The sequence below is a fragment of the Lutjanus erythropterus genome, chromosome 11 (genome assembly GCF_056507025.1).
Source record: "Lutjanus erythropterus isolate fLutEry1 chromosome 11, fLutEry1.hap2, whole genome shotgun sequence".
Classification (NCBI taxonomy): domain Eukaryota; kingdom Metazoa; phylum Chordata; class Actinopteri; order Lutjaniformes; family Lutjanidae; genus Lutjanus; species Lutjanus erythropterus.
In genome coordinates, this window is record NC_139327.1 from 31,567,209 (window position 1) to 31,588,587 (window position 21,379).

The 21,379-nt window shown below is 39.5% G+C and overlaps 4 protein-coding genes and 1 long non-coding RNA gene across 6 annotated transcripts; 3 read left to right on the top strand and 2 right to left on the bottom strand.

The window, feature by feature from the left end:
• Positions 1-187: 187 nt before the first annotated feature.
• Positions 188-5,698, bottom strand: txndc15 (thioredoxin domain containing 15). Its single transcript, XM_084729960.1, has 6 exons — positions 5,484-5,698; positions 3,940-4,259; positions 3,553-3,699; positions 3,006-3,169; positions 1,733-1,863; positions 188-572 (listed from the first exon to the last, which is right to left on the bottom strand). The coding sequence occupies exons 1-6, from the start codon at positions 5,578-5,580 to the stop codon at positions 376-378; spliced, it is 1,056 nt and encodes a 351-aa protein (XP_084586086.1). The 5' UTR covers positions 5,581-5,698; the 3' UTR covers positions 188-375.
• Positions 5,699-6,495: 797 nt separating this feature from the next.
• LOC146319353 (E3 ubiquitin/ISG15 ligase TRIM25-like) lies at positions 6,496-8,638 on the top strand. Its single transcript, XM_084729961.1, has one exon. The coding sequence runs from the start codon at positions 6,647-6,649 to the stop codon at positions 8,288-8,290; it is 1,644 nt and encodes a 547-aa protein (XP_084586087.1). The 5' UTR covers positions 6,496-6,646; the 3' UTR covers positions 8,291-8,638.
• A 2,603-nt stretch (positions 8,639-11,241) lies between these two features.
• LOC146319354 (tripartite motif-containing protein 16-like) lies at positions 11,242-13,520 on the top strand. The gene has a single exon (XM_084729969.1). It carries the CDS (start codon positions 11,615-11,617, stop codon positions 13,283-13,285), a length of 1,671 nt encoding a protein of 556 aa, XP_084586095.1. The 5' UTR covers positions 11,242-11,614; the 3' UTR covers positions 13,286-13,520.
• A 2,688-nt stretch (positions 13,521-16,208) lies between these two features.
• Positions 16,209-18,350, top strand: LOC146319355 (tripartite motif-containing protein 16-like). Of its 2 annotated transcripts, XM_084729971.1 has the most exons (2): positions 16,209-17,032; positions 17,300-18,350. In XM_084729971.1, exons 1-2 carry the CDS (start codon positions 16,692-16,694, stop codon positions 18,348-18,350), a joined length of 1,392 nt encoding a protein of 463 aa, XP_084586097.1. In that variant the 5' UTR covers positions 16,209-16,691. The 2 variants fall into 2 exon arrangements, with proteins under 2 accessions (XP_084586097.1, XP_084586096.1); XM_084729970.1 differs by having other exon boundaries at positions 16,209-18,350.
• Positions 18,351-19,905: 1,555 nt separating this feature from the next.
• Positions 19,906-21,376, bottom strand: LOC146319356 (uncharacterized). Its single transcript, XR_014771544.1, has 2 exons — positions 20,435-21,376; positions 19,906-20,317 (listed from the first exon to the last, which is right to left on the bottom strand). It is a non-coding gene; the product is annotated as an uncharacterized LOC146319356 (long non-coding RNA).
• Positions 21,377-21,379: the final 3 nt, after the last annotated feature.

Genomic DNA, 21,379 nt, shown 5'->3' on the forward strand with positions numbered 1-21,379 from the left:
AAATATTTTTAATACATCTAATATCTTTGTAATACATTTCTCTTGTGTTGAACTTTTGCACAACTATAAAGAAGTGTAAAAGCAAAATCAAAGGCTACATAAAATTATTCCTAGAGATAGTCCTTGGTTTACATACATAAACAAAAGCCCCAAATTTTTTATATTCTTTATTATAAATCACAGTGGCTCACATAAATTAATTTTATTCAACAAACACTTCAAGCATAAACAAATTAGCAACTGTTAATTTTTAACAACAAAGTAAACTGTTCATCAAAAATCATTTACATCCTATGACTTGCAGTCTGTGTGTGTGTGTGTGTGTGTGTGTGTGTGTGTGTGTGTGTGTGTGTGTGTGTGTGTGTGTGTGTGTTTTCAGTCCTGGTGCTCGTGCTCCTGTCCTGGTATGAGCCAGCGGATGCTGTCCGTCCGCAGGATGGCGTACAGAGTGAAGCCCGTGATGAAGAGGACAGAGAAGACCAGCAGCCAGTCGATGCTCTTCACCGGGACGCTGGGTAGGGGGCCGATGTGGTCGGCATCCATCACGCTTCTGTTGGAGCTGGCATCAAACCCTAGAGGAAATGAACAGTTTATCAGGAAATACAGCTGGCTTGATGAGCAGTTTTACTTGTTCAAAGCCTGGTTTAAAAGGCCCACCTTATGAAAAACAAAAAACAATCAATATCAGTTTAAGTGTACGTTATATTTAGAATATTTTCATAAAGTTATCAAGACATCAGACAGCCCTTTCTGACAAGACACTGCTGTTACATGAGCCAAATATCGCTCTCTCTCGCACAACCAAACTCTGTTGACGAAGTCATTCATTTTACCTCACAGAATGCAGGACTTCCCGGTCTGCCGCTGCCTCGATCTGCTAGTTTGTTTGTGTTATTGTGCGTCTTTGTTGAATCCCAACTAGCCAGTTAAAGCATCGAACACACTCTGTTACACAAACAAACTAACTGATCAAGGCAGCAGTAGATGAGCAACTCCCATGTACTGCAAAGTAAAATTACCTATTTCATCTATGGAGTCTGGTTGAGCGAGAGAGAGTGATATTTGGCTTATATAACGGCAGAAAACGCCGTCTGATGGCAAGGTAAAATGATAAAAATATTCTAAATACAGCGTTAGACTGATCTTGATTATTTTAGGTGGGTCTTTTTTAAGTAGCTAAAATAAGTTTCATTGGTGACCCTTTTCACAGCAGTACACTGCTTAGTTTCTGTGCAGGTACTCCTCTCTGCTTTTTCAAGCTGGGGGTGTACTGGCCGCCATCTACAGTAGGTAAAACACTGACTATGAGTAAGCACCTCATACAACCCAACTTCAAATAATCTGAACTTAAAATGAACCCTTGCAGAATATATGTGTGTGAGTGGTTTTACTAGAGATTTCAGATGATGCCTACAGGATGATTTCTGTCAGTATTCAGCTGGTATAAAACAGACACCTCATTTATACCTGGTGTTAAAATGGGATCTGTATCCAGGTATGTTATCCAGACTGTTGTTTGGATTGCATGAACACCAAACACAATGCAAGCCAGACTAGATAACACATCCAGATACAGATCACATTTTAATATCTGGTGTAAATGGCGTGTCCACTATCTGTATCAAGAGAAAGCTGTACTTGCAGCCAATGAACACATTTCTGACTGCCTTTACAAATTGTTTATGATGTTTTCTCTAACATCTAACTGGTATTGTTTCTGCTCTGTTTGTACCTGTCTGGTTGGTGATGAAGGAGGTGAGCGTCTCCAGCGTTCTGTCGGTGTGGTTGAAGCGAGCCATGGGTTTGGCCCCCTGGAACAGCAGGATGTTGGGCACAGCCACGGTCCCAAACCTCGTGGAGAGGCTGGTGGGAGATGGAGACGGGAAAAGACGGCAGAATTAAAAATGACGATTTAGTTTCAGATATTTAGCTGAGTTTCTGCTCTTGTGTAACAGACAGAATAATCAATCTAAACTAAATAAACATTATATTCAGTTTTGGTTTACACTTTTTCAAAGATGTGTTGATGGAACTCTGGAGTTTTTTTTAAGTCAGTAGTGATGCAAGGGTTTTTCTGATGTCATTCAGATACATACAAACACACAAACAACTCTCAATATAACAAAATCCAACATAAAATATATGTTAATATACTGTATAATGGAATCAAAACATCTGTCACAGTCTCAACAAAAACTCAAACTTTTAAGTTTTTACAAAGTTTGGATATTCCTGATTTCATCTGTCTAATTTATATGGCAAAAAAGAGGCAAAACAATTTGACTGATAGCATTATATTTTTTTTATCATTTTCTACAGATACACAAAAATATAATTATTAAGAATTCTTTTGGTCATGATAATCATGTAGTGAAAATCTGATATTTTGACAGCCCTGGTTCCGAGATAAATCTGAGGGGTCACCAGATGATTAAAATAATGTTACAGGACTTTTATTTTTTTTTTTTCTCTCTCTGCATTTTACTTGTAAAAATAACTGCCAACTTTCACCCTACAAATGAGACAAATCCAAGAAGTAAAGTGTGGCCTTTGGTTGAACCACTCACACCCACATCTACAAAGAGGCCATGACCTCCTGTAATGTGATACAAAGTGCTTCAGCGAAAAAGTAATGTGTTCAAGTAGAGATTTCTTTATTTTAAGGGTTCGTAAGCCTGAAAAGTTGGGAACCACTGGCCTAAAGTTACAGGTTTTTTGGTGAACAAAAAGTTGCATTAAATAAGATCATTAATGACCAAAAACACCAAGAGAACCTTACATAAACCTGCATACTTTCAATTTCTCAACACTGGAGAGAATTTTTGATGCACTCTTAACTAAATAGCTTGTTTATTACTTACTAATAAAACCGTGAGTTATATTTCTATCATATAAAGTCTGATGTTACCTGAGCCACAACCCACAAAAGGTCAGAAATCCCATAATGCCCCTTAAAAGTGGACTTTCGCAGAAGGAAAATAATACCAGAAAACATGATTATTCACCTGCTGTGCTGCGAGGCATCCAGTGCCAGGAAGTGCATGCTGGGAAAGACTCGGGGTAGGGCGTTGAAGTGAGGTGCCAGGTTGGCTGAGAACTGGCACCAGGCGGTGAAGAACAGCACCACGGAGCACTCTGTGCTGTTAGCATTCAGAAACTCCATCAGGTCCTGAGAGAAACGAGGAGCAAATCATATCCTGACCAGATCCTCCAGTTAGCAATCATGACAAATTAATAATAAATCAACTATATTTCTAATAGCATGTTAATGCACATGTTCTTATTGAAAATAGCCTCTAATTATGTTCATAAAATATGATTCATTTGAAATAAATCCTTGTCAGAATTAAGATGCAACGCTTAGTATATATCTTGGTCATTCAATAATCAATCTATCGCATTAAAGATTTTACCACATATGTGTTAAGTACTAACTTGTTTTTAATGTAAGAAGAAATTCAGAAAATAGCATCAGATGAGAATATTCTGAAACTATTAATCAGTGTTTATAACATTCCTCAAGCAGTGACCCTCAGAGGGCAGCATGAATACCTGGGAAGCGTTGAGGACCTGCACGGTGAAATTGTCCATTCCTGTGATGTTCCTCTTATCACAGTTCACCTTGTACGTCTTGGCCGTCTCCGTGGTGTTCTGCTCCTCAGCCGGCGTGACGTCTGCATGCACTATGTCAAGAGTGAGCTGGAGGAAAATGTCAGAGGAGAAGTTAACTCTTGCACTACCGTACTCGTCACTGTTTGTTTTAACTGATCTGAGCAGGCATCAAAATATATTTTTTAATGAACTGACTACACAAGACAAAGAGAAGCAGAAAATCCTCACATTGGAGAAGCTATAACCAGAGAAAAAAAACAAAAAAAAATGATGGAAATGACATGTGGAACATAACAATGTAGACTTGAGAAGCTTGTGGTTAGTAACCTGCTGTGATAATTCAGAGCTCTTCTCCTCCAGTGATGCTTCTTTAGCAGATAGAGCAGGTGAACCACACTGGCCACTGTTCTCATCACAAGGTGGGGAGAATCCTGACTGGAAGTCTTTCACATTTTTAGGGAAGAGGGACTCAATGTCAGATGGATCGATGGGGGCTTCAGTTCCCATCACAGCATCTGCGATCTCAGCTGTCTTGAACTGCCTCTTCGGCAGAGAGTCCAGGTCCTCTGACTCCACAAACTTGGGGCTGTTCTCCAAGTCAGATACTGCATCCTCTGACAGCGTGAGCTCCAGAGACTCATCATTCTCTGAAAAAGAGTCATTCAAATATCAAGCTCACTACATATTGTTGTCCCTGTTCCTTTTGATAGTGTAAACCACAATGCTTCAGGTATGCTTTTTGACAGCGCTCCTTCTTTGCCACAAGAGGGCAGTCACGTCACATAAAAACTGCTAAGTGAGTGAGTCTTTACGCAAGAAAGTGTGCTGGAAAGGTAAAGCCTATTTCCAGCCTTCTAAATAACAACTGACAGATATTTTTTTCAGGGCTGATCCGATGATTTATTATCAGAGAGACTGATGAGCAACATACATTTGCAGGTAAAGTGAAAATTTAAAATAAGCATTTTCTGCTATTTTATACTTCCACTTCACTGCAAACTTTGTATGATTTACTCCACAAGTCTAAATTTATTTGATAGTGTCACTTTGTTACTTTGCAGATTTATAGATCAACTGTCCAACTGCTGGACAAATATTAAGTGTTATTATAGATTAGGCCAGTGGTTCCCAGACTGTTTTTTTGGCATGCTCCCCTTCAGAAACCAAATGAAATTCAAGCCCTTGCACCCAACAATATGTAATATTATAGTATTATATAAAGTTGCCTAATTCATAGTAAGATAGTGCTGTGCACAGAACATTGAGTGAGATGACAGAGAAGGGCTCCAACTAATGATTATTTTCTTGTCAATTAATTTGACAATTATTTTCTCTAATCAATTAGTTGTTTGGTCTATATACAATATTACAAAATCATGATCAGTGTTGATAAAGCCCAAGATGACATCCTCAAATGCTCAACCCAAAGATATTCACGTTACTATCATAAAGGACCAAAGAAACCAGAAAATATTCACATTTAAGAAGCTGGAATCAGAGAATATGACTTTCCTGTCTTGAAATACAATCAATTATCAAAATAGGTGGCGATTAATTTAATAATCTATTCATAATCTATTCATCGTTGCAGCTCTAATCCTAATGTGTTTCTAAACGTTAAACTACGAGTGTAAAAAGTTACAACATCTCTATTAATTTACAATAATCAGAATTATTTTGTAGCATTGAACAGGTTCCGTTTGGTTAAAGTAACATCTTGTTAAAACAGGAACACAACACGGAGTGAACGATGCAAGCTTCCTGACATTAAATTAAATTAGCGTCAGTATGATTGTCAGTTATCTGTTAATTAGCATGAACGTTAAGTGTCAGTTGCTACTGTTTAGCTAACGAGCTGCTGTCAGTCTTACCTTGTGCTGCCGCAGACGGAAACCTCAAAACATCAGAAAGATATAAAAGAAATATCAAAACACACGAGATGTTAAGTTTGTTCAGAATCGCCGTCATATTTTTAACATTTAGCTGCTTACAAATAAGAACAGTTATCACGACATGTTGAGATGTTGTTTACTAGCTCGTGTAACAGAACGCGTCAAGCTGTGGCGGAATAAAATAAATGCTACACCTCCGAATTCTGCTTCCGCCGGACATTAAAAGCGACGGACCACGTAGATAAACACATAATAAACGATGTTATGTGTTTTGATTAATTACGCATCCATTGTGCTGCATGTTTAACAGTAATGAAACTAAAAAGGAAAAGTAACTTAAAACATGATTATTATTATTATAAGGAGAAAGGAAATCAGGAACTTGTACTTATTTATATAATTACGTTGATTCATGTGTGTTGAATGATTTACACAAATCTAGATTTGTTCATATTCTCTACATTCTATTTACATGTCGTGCTGGTTTTATGAATTTATTGTTATTTTAAATGGTCCTCGTCCAGGAAGATTTCGTATCTTATCTTTTAGTGTCATGTGTAGAAGACAGCAAATGCCATTACTGGTACATTTCTCATATGTCTTTGTGAATATGGATTTTTATAAACAAACCAAACCAAACACCCACAGTCAAGCTGTAAAGTATCATCATCATCATCATATTATTATTATTATTATCATCATTATTATTATTGTTATATTTTTATTTGATCTATCAGTAATAGTAGTAGCAGTAGTCATTTATCTGAAATAGTATGGTAAATATTAAGTGTTTTATTTTAATTCTGTAGTTATCTGAGAGGTGCACTAGGGATGGAGGAACACCACAACTCCTAAACCACTCCTTCTTCTAGAATGACTCACAACTTTATAACTCCACCCAGACAGACAGACATCATTTACTGGCAAAGATAGGCCCCTCCTGTGTGACGTCTGTTCAGCTCTGACATTTGTTCTTCCCTCCCCTTTCACAGATCTACCAGTCTGTAGATGGGTGTAAACATGTGTTGAAATTTAAGAGCTGAAAAGTCCACACACTACAGATCAGTGGACAGGCATGAAGGAAATGAGCACAGGAAACACACAGTAAAACTAACAGAGGTTCATTGTCGTCCAGAGGAGAAATGGCGCAGCAAGTGATTCAGCTGGATCGTGAAAAACTGAGCTGTTCAATCTGTCTGGATCTTCTGAAGGATCCGGTGACTATTCCCTGTGGGCACAGCTACTGCATGAGCTGCATCAATGACTACTGGGATGAGGAGAGCCAGAGGAAAAAACACAGCTGCCCTCAGTGCAGGCAGAGCTTCACCCCGAGGCCTGTCCTGGTGAAGAATACCATATTAGCAGAGTTGGTGGAGGAACTGAAGAAAGCTGGACCTGGAGACGTGGCCTGTGATTTCTGCACTGGGAGGAAAATAAAAGCTTTCAAGTCCTGTCTGGTGTGTATGGCCTCTTACTGTGAGCAGCACCTCCAGCCTCACTATGATGTAGCTCTATTAAAGGAACACAAACTGGTCGAACCCACTTTACAGCTTCAGGAGAACATCTGCTCTCGCCACGAAGTGATGAAGTTTTCCTGCCGCCCTGATCAGAAAGCCGTCTGTTACCTCTGCTCCATGGATGATCATAAAGGCCACGACACAGTGTCTGCTGCAGCAGAAAGGGCTGAGAGGCAGAAAGAGCTCGAGGTGAGTCGCCAAAACATCCGACAGAGAGTCCTGGAGAGACAGAAATATGTCAGGGTGCTTCAGCTGAGGGTGGAGGCTATCAGTCTTTCTGCTGATGAAGCTGTGAGGGACAGTGAGAAGATCCTCACTGAGATGATCCGTCTGATCGGACAGAGAAGCTCTGAAGTGAAGCAGGAGATCAGATCCCAGCAGAAAACTAAAGTGAGCCGAGTTAAAGAGCTCGAGAAGAAGCTGCAGCAGGAGATAACTGAGCTGCAGAGGAAAGACAATGAGCTGGAGCAGCTCGAACACACAGATGACCACCTCCATTTCCTGAACAACTACCCCTCACTATCATGCCTGAGTGAATTTAAAGATTTACCCATTATTGATTGGCATCCTCTGCGCTCTTTTGAGGGTGTGACAGCAGCTGTGTCAGACGCCAGAGATAAACTGCACGCGGTTCTCGCTGTTCTTAGTGAGGAGTGGGCAAAGATCTCACAGACGGAGACTGTAGTGGATGTTTTACCAGCAGAGCCCAGAACCAGAGCTGACTTTTTGAAATATTCTCGTCAAATCACACTGGATCCAAATACAGCACACAAACGTTTGTCATTATCTGACAGGGACAAAAAAGCAACATTAGAGACAGTAAGGCAGTCCTATTTGAATCACCCAGACAGATTTGATAAAAGGTTTCAGGTCCTGAGTAGAGAGGCTCTGACTGGACGTTGTTACTGGGAGGTGAAGATAACGGGGAAAGTTTCTATAGCAGCCGCATACAAGAATATTAGCAGAACAGGGAGCACAGATGGGTGTAGATTTGGAAATAATGACAAGTCTTGGACATTAGATTGTTTCAGTGGTGGTTATGCATTCATACACAACAATATTTCTACCTCCATCTCAGGCCCTCAGTCCTCCAGAATAGGAGTTTACCTGGATCATAGGGCAGGTACTCTGTCTTACTACAGTGTCTCTGATAAGATGACTCTCCTCCACAAAGTCGAGACCACGTTCACTCAGTCTCTCTATGCTGGATTTTGGCTTCCAGATTCAGTTGGAGACAGTGTTGAGTTGTGTGAGCTCAACCAGGCGTGATTTTGAAAGAGTGATTTATCAGTGGTGCTGCACATGTGGAGGTGAGTCTGTACTGCAGAGATCAAACATAACAGGTTGGACTGTGGTGTTGTTTCTTGATTTTTATGGTTTATTTGTGTGAAATCAATCATATTGTGAAATGAAAGAGAAACAAAATCTTCATTTGTAACAATCTTGTTTGTTGAAATCTGATTCTTATGATACACTTACTAAACACTTTCATGTTATGAAGTGTGTGGAAATTATTACATGCAAAATGTGAAATGAAGATCTGTTTTCGTTCTACTTGAAGTTGAATGTCATTATTTAATGAACAATAATATTTACGTGAGAAACGTATGTGGATTTTGACTATCTGCAAAAATGAATCCAAGGTAAAAGAAAATGTCATTTCAGTACCATATGAGCATGATTTGTATAATATAACAGCGACGGACCACGTAGAGGAAATATGTCACATAATAAACGATGTTATGTGTTTTGATTAATTACGCATCCATTGTGCTGCATGTTTAACAGTAATGAAACTAAAAAGGAAAAGTAACATAAAACATGATTATTATTATTATTATTATTATTATTATTATTGGGTCATTCCTACTATTCGGTGCCATTTGACCATGGTAACCTTAGATTAAAAAATGTAAAATTTTGCAGGATTTTATCATTTCATCTGAAGGAGGGCTTGTTAAATTATAAGAAAAATATATTGGTCAAGCTCAGGATATCATATTATAATGATTTTGACCAAATTCCCGGTACAAGACATGGGGCAAATGTCCACCCTGTTACATGACATTCTTATCTCTATTAGTAAGTGTTTTTGAAAGGACAATTATCTACTATTTACATTTCCTAAGAGTTTAAATGTCCCTTACTTTGCCCTTTAAATGTATTTTTTAAAAAGTATTAATAAACAAGCATTATCTTGAAAAGAGACGTTCTATACTAAGGCACAATGTGATTTCAACACATTTCTTTAAGAATAAAAAGCAATTTCAATGAAACTTCACCCCATTTTTAATTGACTGATATATTTAATTCATTCACTGTCAGTATTCACAAAGACAAGCATAATGCTTGTTGTTTTTATTCAATTAATTTAGAAAATACACAGGTAACAGGGTGGACAAAGGAGAAACAGGGGGGACAGGACGTAACAGGGTGGACATCATACCAGTGAACAGCAATGCATTTCATTAAAGTAAGGCAGTTCATTTACCTTACAACCTCTCAACAACCATCACAACAACAACAGAAACATGTCCACATCAAACTCAAATCAAATGTCCTGCACCTCCAAAATAAACATCACAAACATTTTTCAATTGCTAAGAAATTCCACACATTTTTGTCCAGCTGGACAGACCTCTTGTTTAGGGGTTGTGGCTCTCTCATTAGGCACACAATCTGGTCATTCCTGTACCAGCTAATGTCGTCTTGTCGACTTGGCCAGAAAAACTTGTTGGTCCCATTCCTATATGTGCATTTCACCTTAACATCCTCTTCAACCTCCAGGATGATTCCTGGGTGTGGCTCACCATCATAACTGACAACGCACCACTGCCCAATGTTTTCTTTTGTAATAACTTAAGGCCTTTTTTCTGCAGCAGACGACATCCTTCCCTGACAAATAGATTCATATTGTTTTGATCAATCTTTTTTAAAAGCATAAATGACAAACAAATTCATAATAAATCAATAGTAAATAAGAATTAATGGTGGAAACACTAATTCATCTAGCCCTCTTATCTTACGTCCACCCTGTTACCATGCAAAACAGTAACAGGGTGGACAGTAACAGGGGGGACATTTTAAGCTAACATCAGATATTACTAGTCCTGTGATGAACAACAAGCTAGCACATGGTGACCACAGAGAAGGATTTTTAATGTATTTACTAACAACATTTTTCAAAAGTACAAAAAATATGAGTTTTCAATATAAACAAGGGTAACAGAGTGGACATGTTATGCTTTACCACATCAGTGAACCATTCTAAAACACTGGAAAAAGGGATTAATTAAAGAGTGATACTGACCCTGCTTCATGTAGATGTTTTCCCTTCAAGAATATCTGCTACTTTCTGTGAGTTATGTGACTATATGAATGGTCAGGAGGGAGGGGGAGGGGTTTTTTGTCAGAGTAACAGGGTGGACAGTCGACTCAGGGACACAACTTATTTTTAAGAATTTAAACATTTAAAATGTTTTGATAACAAAAAAAAACATTGGTTGGGAACCGTTATAAATGAGGCTATACAGAAATAATGAAAAAAATAGACTTTATTTGATTTTTATTACTTATAATTGTAACTTAATTTGAGCAAACGTGAGTGGGGACATGGCAGTACACCCTAATTGCAATTAAAATCATATTAATTATTTTAAATCAATTTATCCTGTGTACATATGGTTGTGTTTTATGGTAGAGGGGAGTTAACCATGTAAGATGAGATATTAAAAATAAATATTAGCCCACTTTTACACAAAATATACCACATTATGGCATGGGGACTCAAATGGCACCGAATAGTAGGAATGACCCTATTATTATTATAAGGAGAAAGGAAATCAGGAACTTGTACTTATTTATATAATTACGTTGATTCCTGTGTGTTGAATGATTTACACAAATCTAGATTTGTTCATATTCTCTACATTCTATTTACATGTCCTGCTGGTTTTATGAATTTATTGTTATTTTAAATGGTCCTCGTCCAGGAAGATTTTGTATCTTATCTTTTAGTGTCATGTGTAGAAGACAGCAAATGCCATTACTGGTACATTTCTCATATGTCTTTGTGAATATGGATTTTTATAAACAAACCAAACCAAACACCCACAGTCAAGCTGTAAAGTATCATCATCATATTATTATTATTATCATTATTATTATTGTTATATTTTTATTTGATCTATCAGTAATAGTAGTAGCAGTAGTCATTTATCTGAAATAGTATGGTAAATATTAAGTGTTTTATTTTAATCCTGTAGTTATCTGAGAGGTGCACTAGGGCTAGAGGCACACCACAACTCCTAAACCACTCCTTCTCCTGGAATGAACTACAACTTTATAACTCCACCCAGACAGACAGACAGACTGGCAAAGATAGACCCCTCCTGTTTGACGTCTGTTCAGCTCTGACATTTGTTCTTCCCTCCCCTTTCACAGATCTACCAGTCTGTAGATGGGTGTAAACATGTGATGAAATGTAAGAGCTGAAAAGTCCAAACACTACAGATCAGTGGACAGGCATGAAGGAAATGAGCACAGGATACACACAGTAAAACTAACAGAGATTCACTGTCATCTAAAGAAGAGATGGCACAGCAAGTGATTCAGCTGGATCGACTGAGCTGTAGCTGTTCAATCTGTCTGGATCTCCTAAAGGATCCGGTGACTATTCCCTGTGGGCACAGCTACTGCATGAGCTGCATTAAACACTGCTGGGATGAAGAGAGCCAGAGGAAAAAACACAGCTGCCCTCAGTGCAGGCAGAGCTTCACACCGAGGCCTGTCCTGGTGAAGAACACCATGTTAGCAGAGTTGGTGGAGGAACTGAAGAAAGTGGGACTTCAAGTTGTCTCAACTGATCATTCCCACGCTGGACCTGGAGATGTGGCCTGTGATTTCTGCACTGGGAGGAAAATGAAAGCCTTCAAGTCCTGTCTGGTGTGTATGGCCTCTTACTGTGAGCAGCACCTCCAGCCTCACTATGATGTAGCTCTATTAAAGAAACACACTTTGGTCGAACCCACTTTAAAGCTTCAGGAGAACATCTGCTCTCGTCATGAGGAGGTGATGAAGATTTTCTGTCGCACTGATCAGAAAGCCGTCTGTTATCTCTGCTCCATGGAAGATCATAAAGGCCACGACACAGTGTCTGCTGCAGCAGAAAGGGCTGAGAGGCAGAAAGAGCTCGAGGTGAGTCGCCAAAACATCCGACAGAGAGTCCAGGACAGAGAGAAGGAGGTCAAGGTGTTTCAGAGGCAGGTTGAGGCTATCAATCATTCTGCTGATGAAGCTGTGAGGGACAGCGAAAGGATCTTCACTGAGATGATCCGTCTGATTGAACAGAGAAGCTCTGAAGTGAAGCAGGAGATCAGATCCCAACAGAAAACTGAAGTGAGCCGAGCTGAAGAGCTCGAGAAGAAGCTGCAGCAGGAGATAAGTGAGCTGTGGAGGAAAGACACTGAGCTTGAGCAGCTCGAACACACAGATGACCACCTCTATTTCCTGAATAACTACCCCTCACTATCACATCTAAGCGAATCTAAAGACTTACCTGTCAATCCTCTGCACTCTTTTGCAGGTGTGATAGCAGCTGTGTCAGAGGCCAGAGATAAACTGAAGGCAATGCTGAGAGAGAAGTGGGCAACAATCTCACCTGCAGTTACTAAAGTGGATGTTTTACTGCCTCAAATGGAGCCCAGAACCAGAGCTGAATTTCTCACATATTCCTCTGAAATAACACTGGATCCAGGAACGGCGCACCAACGCTTGTCATTGTGTGACAGGAACAAAAAAGCAAGATTACTGGCAGACCCCGAGTATTATTTTTATAACTCAGGCAGATTTCGTGGAACGTTTCAGGTCCTGAGTAGAGAGAGTCTGACGGGACGTTGTTACTGGGAGGTGAAGTGGAGTGGGAAAGTTTTTATAGCAGTCGCATACAAGAGCATTAGCAGAACAGGGACCAAAGAGGAATGTGGGTTTGGATATAATGACAAATCTTGGGCCCTAGAATGTTACAGTGGCGGTTATGGATTCAGACATAACAGTATTGCTACTTCTATCTCAGGTCCGCGATCCTCCAGAATAGGAGTTTACCTGGATCATAGCGCAGGTACTCTGTCTTACTACAGTGTCTCTGATAAGATGACTCTCCTCCACAAAGTCCAGACCGCGTTCACTCAGCCTCTCTATGCTGGATTTTGGCTGCGACAAAAAGTTGGAGACACTGTGGAGCTGTGTGAGCTCAAGTTAACATAAGTTTAAAGAGTGAGTCATCAGTGGTGCTGTGCAGTAGACAGTGTGTAGAGGTATGAGGTATGTAGGTGTGTCTGCACTGCAGAGATCAAACATGATGGGTGGGTGTAGACATAGAACAGTTTATTACAGAGTAATGGTGGCATGGAATTCATTACTAAGTTTTTTTTAGTTTCAGAACCAACATAACACGTTTTAACAAAAAAAGGATTGCTTTTATTTACATAAGGAATGTAGAACATGATTTTTGTTTTCTGTTGTTGAAGATGTCTTGTGGCTGTCGAGAATTATCATCTCATTTTAATTTGTGTATTTGCAGTGTGTTCCATCAAAATGAGTCTGATGTCGCAATGGCCTTTTTGTGAAGATACACATTTTTCTATGGTCAAGCATATATTTCTGGGTCAAGGCTCAGGATGATGGAGCAGGTTATTTTTACTGATTAATGATTCATTTTGTCAAGGTTTCAGTTATCTAGAACTAACACATGTATTAACAGTTTTGAATTAGTGTAGGCTGATGTGTGTCTTAGTTGAGCTATGTATTGAGTCTTATTGTGATCATGAAAGTTATAATGAATAAGTATTGATGTATTTTGTATTTTATTGATTTTATTTTCTGCTTTTAAATGGGTGTTACCATGATTGTTATTGCTATCATACATAATTTGTTATGCTACTATTAGTTTTCCATAACTTGTATTATTTTTTGTACTGTTCTATAATTGTTATTTTGTGTTCTCAATAGGTTTGTGAAATCTTTATTTGGGAGGAGTTTTAAATTAGCCTTGTATTGTTTCAGTTGTGCAAAGTAAAACTAAACTAAAATTAAACTGGTGTTGCGAGTATTCTATCCACCCCAGTGGTTTTGAGCACGACATCATGTCTTTGGTCATGCTAAGCAAGTCACTGATATAATCTATATAATGTTTGTATATAGACAGGTGACAAATTACAAGACAAACCTGAGCTAATGAGCTGAGAAACACAGTGAAATCAGATGCTTCCATACAGTGTATGAATGGTTTCAGTATGAAATGTAAATATTACACTGTGGCCTTCACTGTCACCCAGTCTCAACCCAACTTAACACTGATAGGTGTTTTTCTGTTTGGATGTTTGGAATCAGATTTCTGGAAAGTCAGTATTCTGTTATTTGGTCACGCATGTTGGTGTTCAAGGGTCAGTGACCAAATATGCCCCTAATGCCGGCTGGGCCCTAGATAACAGGGGACTCTGAGCCAAATTTTCTTTGGGTGCCCTCCTACTTTGCCTGGAGCAGAGAACTATGAAATAAAACTATTTTTTGTTTTATATGGACAACATGACAAGCGTTTGATATTGTGCCATTATAACACCCCTACTGCAATACTTTTAGAGGCAAACAACAACACAACGTTAAAACACGTTAAAAGTACAATTTTATTATTTACACTTGTATAAAAATCAGAGTGATGATCTAATGTTGTGGAGGGGGAATGGTCAGTCCGTTAGTTTCAAGGATGTCAGTCTTTTGACTCGTCGATGGGGAGAAGGAGTGCAGGCCATGATCCACTTTTGCCACATGTTGGTTGCTTCTGTAGTTGCGCTTTGTTGTCACGCGCAGCCGTTACTTGATGGCTGGCTTCAGGCTGCTGCCATGGACTAGACCAGCATCACTCTTCGGCCCTTCTGGAAGTTCAACTCGGCCTTAAGGCTGCGGCACGTGGGGGAGACCTCGGCCTGGAGATTAAAAGCACACAGAGGATGAGAGAAAGCAGTGTTTGCAACCTGCAGCTTAAATACCCCAGGGACTGAGGCACCTGAATCACACCTGTCCTCGGTCAGTAACTGCCCCACAGCCACTGGCTCACAGTGAGTGAAGTCCCTCCATCCACACACACACAAACCACACCCAATCAGTGCCACTACAGTACAGGTCAGTTAAAATAAAGGTGCTGAAACAGTCGACCCTGTTAAACTCTGTGAAAAGAGCATTCCTTCTATCTATAAAGTGACCATAATCTTTGCATGGCATTTGTAATAAACATGCCTTCAATCAAATAATGTTCTTTAAGAATTTTGCTGTCAGACCCGAAATCAGAGGTCATAGCAACATCCTCAAAGCAAACACACAATAAGCACACTTAGGCTCACAAACAAAAATTAAAGGGACAGTTCACCCTAGAATTAAAAATGCATTCCATCCATATCCATCTAGATTATTTTGGTGTGAGTTGCACAGCTGGACAGAAATCAACCATAGAGATGTCTGCCTTCTCTTCAGTATAACAGAACTAAATAGCACTTGGCTTGTGGTGATCAATTACCAAAAAAAGAAAAATTTAAAACCAGGGTCTCTTTCCAAAAATCATGACCCAACCACTCAAGATGATCCGCAAACCTTCATGCAGGTGAATCAACCAGAACTACTTCCTTTCTACTAGAAACTGTTTCATGACTTTTGGAAAGAGACCGTGCTTTTGACTTTTTAATTTTATTTTTTTATTTTTTTTTATTTTGCATGCTCTGAGCACAAGCCGAGTGCCATTTATTTGCATTATATTGGAGAGAAATAAGGCATTTCTATGGCTGATGTTGCCAAATCTCAGCAACACCGAAAAAAAAAAAAAAAAAAAAAAAAAAAGTGGATAAATAGCACTACAGGCCAGAGGAAAAATGTGTATTTTTGACTGTGGGGTGAACTGGCCCTTTAACTTTCAGTAACTATTATGCTTATCTAGTCACATTGCTGATACAGAAACGGTGCAGGGATTCCCTAATTCATTTATTGCATGAAATATTTTCAGGTCAGGCAGCAGTTGTTGCTGTAAGTGATAATGAAAGAGCGTTAGCCTCATCCTCTGTGGTTTCTGAGGTGGTGTGTGTGTCAGAGGCTTGCGAAGTTACAAAACAAATTGTATTTGGCAGTAGGGATGTTCTAGATTAAATATTGGTTGAGCAGGTCACTAAAACTAAATTACTGGGTGTTAAATTAATACTGCCCAGTCTTCTGGTAAAGTGCTGCTGAAAAACACATTAAAAAACTTCCAATTTCACAGAGCAGAGCAGCCATGTAAGTTCTTCATTGTCCTTTCCATGCCAATGTCTGTAAGATGTATAATCAACGTAAATTTAAACTGAGAGCAAACATACCCTACATCTCTCAAACCACACCTCTTCCTGGAAAGGAGCATGACTTTATAAATCCACCCAAACTCTATTTACTGGCTAGACTAAGGCCCTCCTGCTGTTCCCTCCCCTTTCACAGATCTAACAGTTTATAGACGAGTCTAAACACCATGTGATGAGATACAGGAGTTAGACAGTCCATGCACTACAGATCAGTGAATAAACAAGGGAATGAGCGCAGCTTTTTTCTGGTAACAGAAAGTGAAACTTACTGACATTCACTGTCGTCTAGAGGAGAAATGGCGCAGCAAGTGATTCAGCTGGATCGTGAAAAACTGAGCTGTTCAATCTGTCTGGATCTTCTGAAGGATCCGGTGACTATTCCCTGTGGGCACAGCTACTGCATGAGCTGCATTAAAGACTGCTGGGATGAGGAGAGCCAGAGGAAAAAACACAGCTGCCCTCAGTGCAGGCAGAGCTTCACCCCGAGGCCTGTCCTGGTGAAGAATACCATATTAGCAGAGTTGGTGGAGGAACTGAAGAAAGTGGGACTTCAAGCTGCTTCACCTGGTCATTCCTATGCTGGACCTGGAGACGTGGCCTGTGATTACTGCACTGGGAAGAAAATGAAAGCTTTCAAGTCCTGTCTGGTGTGTATGGCCTCTTACTGTGAGCAGCACCTCCAGCCTCACTATGATGTAGCTCTGTTAAAGAAACACAAACTGGTTGAAGCCACTTTACAGCTTCAGGAGAACATCTGCTCTCGCCATGACGAAGTGATGAAGATTTTCTGCCGCACTGATCAGAAGGCCATCTGTTATCTCTGCTCCATGGATGATCATAAAGGCCACGACACAGTGTCTGCTGCAGCAGAAAGGGCTGAGAGGCAGAAAGAGCTTGAGGTGAGTCGCCAAAACATCCGACAGAGAGTCCAGGACAGAGAGGAAGATGTCAAGGTGCTTCAGCTGAGGGTGGAGGCTATCAATCATTCTGCTGATGAAGCTGTGAGGGACAGTGGGAAGATCTTCACTGAGATGATCCATCTGATTGAACAGAGAGTCTCTGAAGTGAAGCAGGAGATCAGATCCCAGCAGAAAACTGAAGTGAGCCGAGCTAAAGAGATCGAGAAGAAGCTGCAGCAGGAGATAACTGAGCTGCGGAGGAAAGACAATGTGCTGGAGCAGCTTGTGTGCACAGATGATCACCTCCATTTCCTGAATAACTACCCCTTGCTATCATGTCTGAGTGAATCTAAAGACATACCCATCGTTGATAGCCGTCCTCTGTGCTTTTTTGAGGGCCTGACAGCAGCTGTGTCAGAGGCCAGAGATAAACTGCAGGCTATTCTCAGTGAGGAGTGGGCAACGATTTCACAGGCAGTGAGTGCAGTGGATGTTTTACCAGCAGAGTCCGGAACCAGAGCTGAATTTTTGAAATATTCTTGTCAAATCACACTGGATCCAAATACAGCGCACAAACGTTTGTCATTGTCTGATAGGAACAAAAAAGCAACACTAATGCCAGCAGGCCAGCTTTATTTGGGTAACAAAGACAGATTCCTTAACAAGAACCAGGTCCTGAGTAGAGAGGGTCTGATTGGACGTTGTTACTGGGAGGTGCAGTATAGCGGGAAAGTTTCTATAGCAGTTGCATACAAGAGCATCAGCAGAAAAGGACACGTAAAAGAATGTGGATTTGGATATAATGACAAATCTTGGGCATTAACATGTTACAATTATAAATTCAGACATAACAATATAATTTCCATCTCACGCCATCCATTCTCCAGAATAGGAGTTTATCTGGATCATAGTGCAGGTACTCTTTCTTACTACAGCATCTCTGAAACCATGACCCTCCTCCACAGAGTCCAGACCACGTTCACTCAGCCTCTCTATGCTGGATTTAGGATTCCAGAAAATGCTGGAGACACTGTGGAGTTGTGTGAGCTCAAATAGAAAGGATCTTGAAGTTAGAATATGTAGATTTGTCGGTTATGTTTATAAATGCGTCAGAGTGATAGCTGATTGATGAGTGTCATTCCCAAGATGACAAATACCATTTTGGGTAAGATTGGTAAAGTTTCTCAAGCACAACAAATAGTGAGAGAATAAGAAGGTACAGGTGGAGGACTGGGTCTTTGTGGATGCAGGCAGCACCACACACTTCTGGTTTGTTGAGGGTGATAACTGAGAGTGATTACTTTTTTATGAGTCTATGCCTTGTTTTTTGGGCAGAAATCCTGCACAGTATGCTTGTAAAGAAAGATTTAACAGTGGTGCTGTACAGTGCATGTTGAGGTGTGTCTGCACTGCAGAGATCAAACATAGTTGGAAGGACTGTGATGTTTTTCTTGATTTTGCATTGTTTTATTTCCGTCACAGAAACTGAATGAAATGGTGAAACGAAAAAGAAAATGTATTTTTATTTGCCGCAGAGTGGTAACATTGTCTTCTTTGGTGAAAGCTGATTCTTATGTTATATTTACTTTATAGCTTTCAACTGTGCTTGGAAAATATTGCGAAAACTGATAAAAAAAACAAAAAAACATTTTATCTGACTTAATTTTGGATTTTATTGTTACATAAAAGATTTTGATGGATGTTGATTATGTGAGAAGCGTGTCTGTAAAATGTATAAACCTATTTTGGATTTCTGAGCATCTGCTAAATTAATGTAATATAAAGTAAAAGAACATGTAATTATTGACATGTAAGTCAGGAAAGTGGCTTCTCTGCTGTGGCAGATGTAATTTTGAATGTAATTTTCTGATAAGGTTGACTAATCATCTTTTCAGGAATTAATTCAAGCGTCTTTAAATGGTAGATTTTTTTTAAGGAAACGTGTAGTCAATATTAACCCTATAAATAAATGTACATGCCTAAAAAGTATTTGACTTGTCATCATTTTAACAGCACACCTCTCCACGTTATTTTCACTATCATAGTACCACAAATATAAATTGTTTTTTTCCTCAACATATTTTGGTAAAAGACCAACATAGATTCAGTCATCGTACTGGGACCATGTCAAGGTGTTGGATCTTTACCTTTTAGAACAAGTCCTATCAATGGTGCTGAAAGCCAAATATCTAATATCGACACAAAATTTACAAATCTTCTTTGTAAGAGTGAATTCGAGTGTCAGTACGTGGTAACATTTTTAGTTTTAGGAAACATTTGTGAAAAGTTTATGTTAACTTTATAAATAAATAAATCTAAAAATAAATTTGACTTGATTTGTCATCCTTTTAACAGCAAACCTCTTCTTTAAAAATTGACAAAATGCTCTATATTCTTTTCACCGTCAGACCATCACAAAAATTTCTTTCCAATCAATCAGTATTTCAAAATGATTTTTTTATCTGTGATATTTTTCAGACAAACACGCAGAGATTTATAAAGCTGATAACTTCCACTGTATGATGAAGGTGACGGGTAATATCACCAGAAACCATGAAATGATTTAAGGTTTTTGAGAAGTTGGCTCTGTTGAAAAGGAAAAACATCTGAAGACAATATTTCAGCAGAATGTGTTACTTTCAGATTTATTACACAACTTTTGAACATTCCACAACAATCATGCAGGAATAAAATGGGAATAATACAAATCTTTACAGGCTTCGCCAATCACACTTTAGGAATAACTGGGCTTCACGTCTTCTCAAAAACACTCAAAATGTGAGGTAATAATTTCTGAAATAACCTACAGACAACAGACCATGTGAAGATTTAATGCTGAAGATGGTGAGAGAAAAACACAAAGGAAATGTAACATAAACTGAGTATTTCTGTGCCCTGTGTCAGCACTGATGCAACTTGAAATATTACAGTTAAAAATCATAGAAATGTCCACCTTCTGTAATCATCCCTTAATCCCTCCTGTGATGTCCTCTTTGGAGGTTCTCTGTCCAAAATGTCAGTGCCTTCAATCAAGCAAACAAAATTCAGAAAAAAAAGTTTTTGTAACATATAAGTTCTTGTACTGTGTCCATAAGTATTTTGGATAAGAAGTCAAAGCAGTGAAACAGATGTACACAGACCATCGGGGTGCTCTGAGGTTACACTTAACATGCTGGCAGATACATCAGTCATCACACTGTGACCACGTCAAGGTGTTGGATTTTTACCTTTGAGAACAAGTCTGTCAACAGAGCTGAAAGACAGATATCTCAGATTCACCTCTTTCTTATGGAGATGGAAGTTCTGCTTAAATTCTGAAGTGAATCTCAACCATGCCAACAGCTTAGTTAAACCAGGCCGTCTCTATAATCCGGGTCTAAACATACCATCAGATAGCACTCAGAAGTCCATCTCCCCCTCTTCTGGCCGGCCTCTGTTTCATTAACAGTTGTGATGGGTTTCCTTTTATTAATCTCTCTAAAAAGCTGAAATATGTCCCTGAAGTTTTCTGTCCCTATTCTGAGCTAAATTAATACCTGGGTAGTAAACTTACTGTACAACTCCTGATGCGGCAGAGAGCTAAAGAAGAGCTGAAACCTCTGTGTTCTCTTCCAGAGGAAAGAAAACATAAACCAAACATTTGTAGTCACAGAAAATCACAACACAACCCTGCTGAATTTAGCTGCTTTTAAGAAACACCATTTCCCACTAAGCTGTGGAAATACCCATTTATTTCAATAACGGCAGCGTCCGTGCGCCAGCTGTTGTTCATATAGACGCACACACCTCCTCCTCCTCTCCTCTTACCGGACTCCGATGTGCGGTCCGCACGGAACCGAGTACGTCCTGTTAGCTCCACGGCTAAAGCTAGCTAGGTCCGGGATGTTTTCATGCAGCCAGGTCTCTGTTATCACCTTGATAAAGCTGCCTATCTAGTTGTTAACGTCCCGTAGTTTAATCTCCATCTTGTTAAACAAAGGAGCGAACGTTGGCGAGAAAGACGCTTGGAAAACCGCTGGTTTATGCGGAGCCGCGGTTAGCCTCGCTCTGATGCCGGCTCGCTTGCCTCGTTTTCGGCAACTCTC

Excerpts from the sequence above, each read along its gene's own strand:
- txndc15 (XM_084729960.1), bottom strand. The coding sequence starts at position 5,580 with ATGACGGCGATTCTGAACAAACTTAACATCTCGTGTGTTTTGATATTT. Across the intron at positions 3,170-3,552 it reads AGGTCCTCAACGCTTCCCAG|GACCTGATGGAGTTTCTGAA; the intron begins GTATTCATGCTG and ends CGTTTCTCTCAG. Across the intron at positions 573-1,732 it reads CTTCATCACCAACCAGACAG|GGTTTGATGCCAGCTCCAAC; the intron begins GTACAAACAGAG and ends CATTTCCTCTAG.
- LOC146319353 (XM_084729961.1), top strand. The coding sequence starts at position 6,647 with ATGGCGCAGCAAGTGATTCAGCTGGATCGTGAAAAACTGAGCTGTTCA.
- LOC146319354 (XM_084729969.1), top strand. The coding sequence starts at position 11,615 with ATGGCACAGCAAGTGATTCAGCTGGATCGACTGAGCTGTAGCTGTTCA.
- LOC146319355 (XM_084729970.1), top strand. The coding sequence starts at position 16,692 with ATGGCGCAGCAAGTGATTCAGCTGGATCGTGAAAAACTGAGCTGTTCA.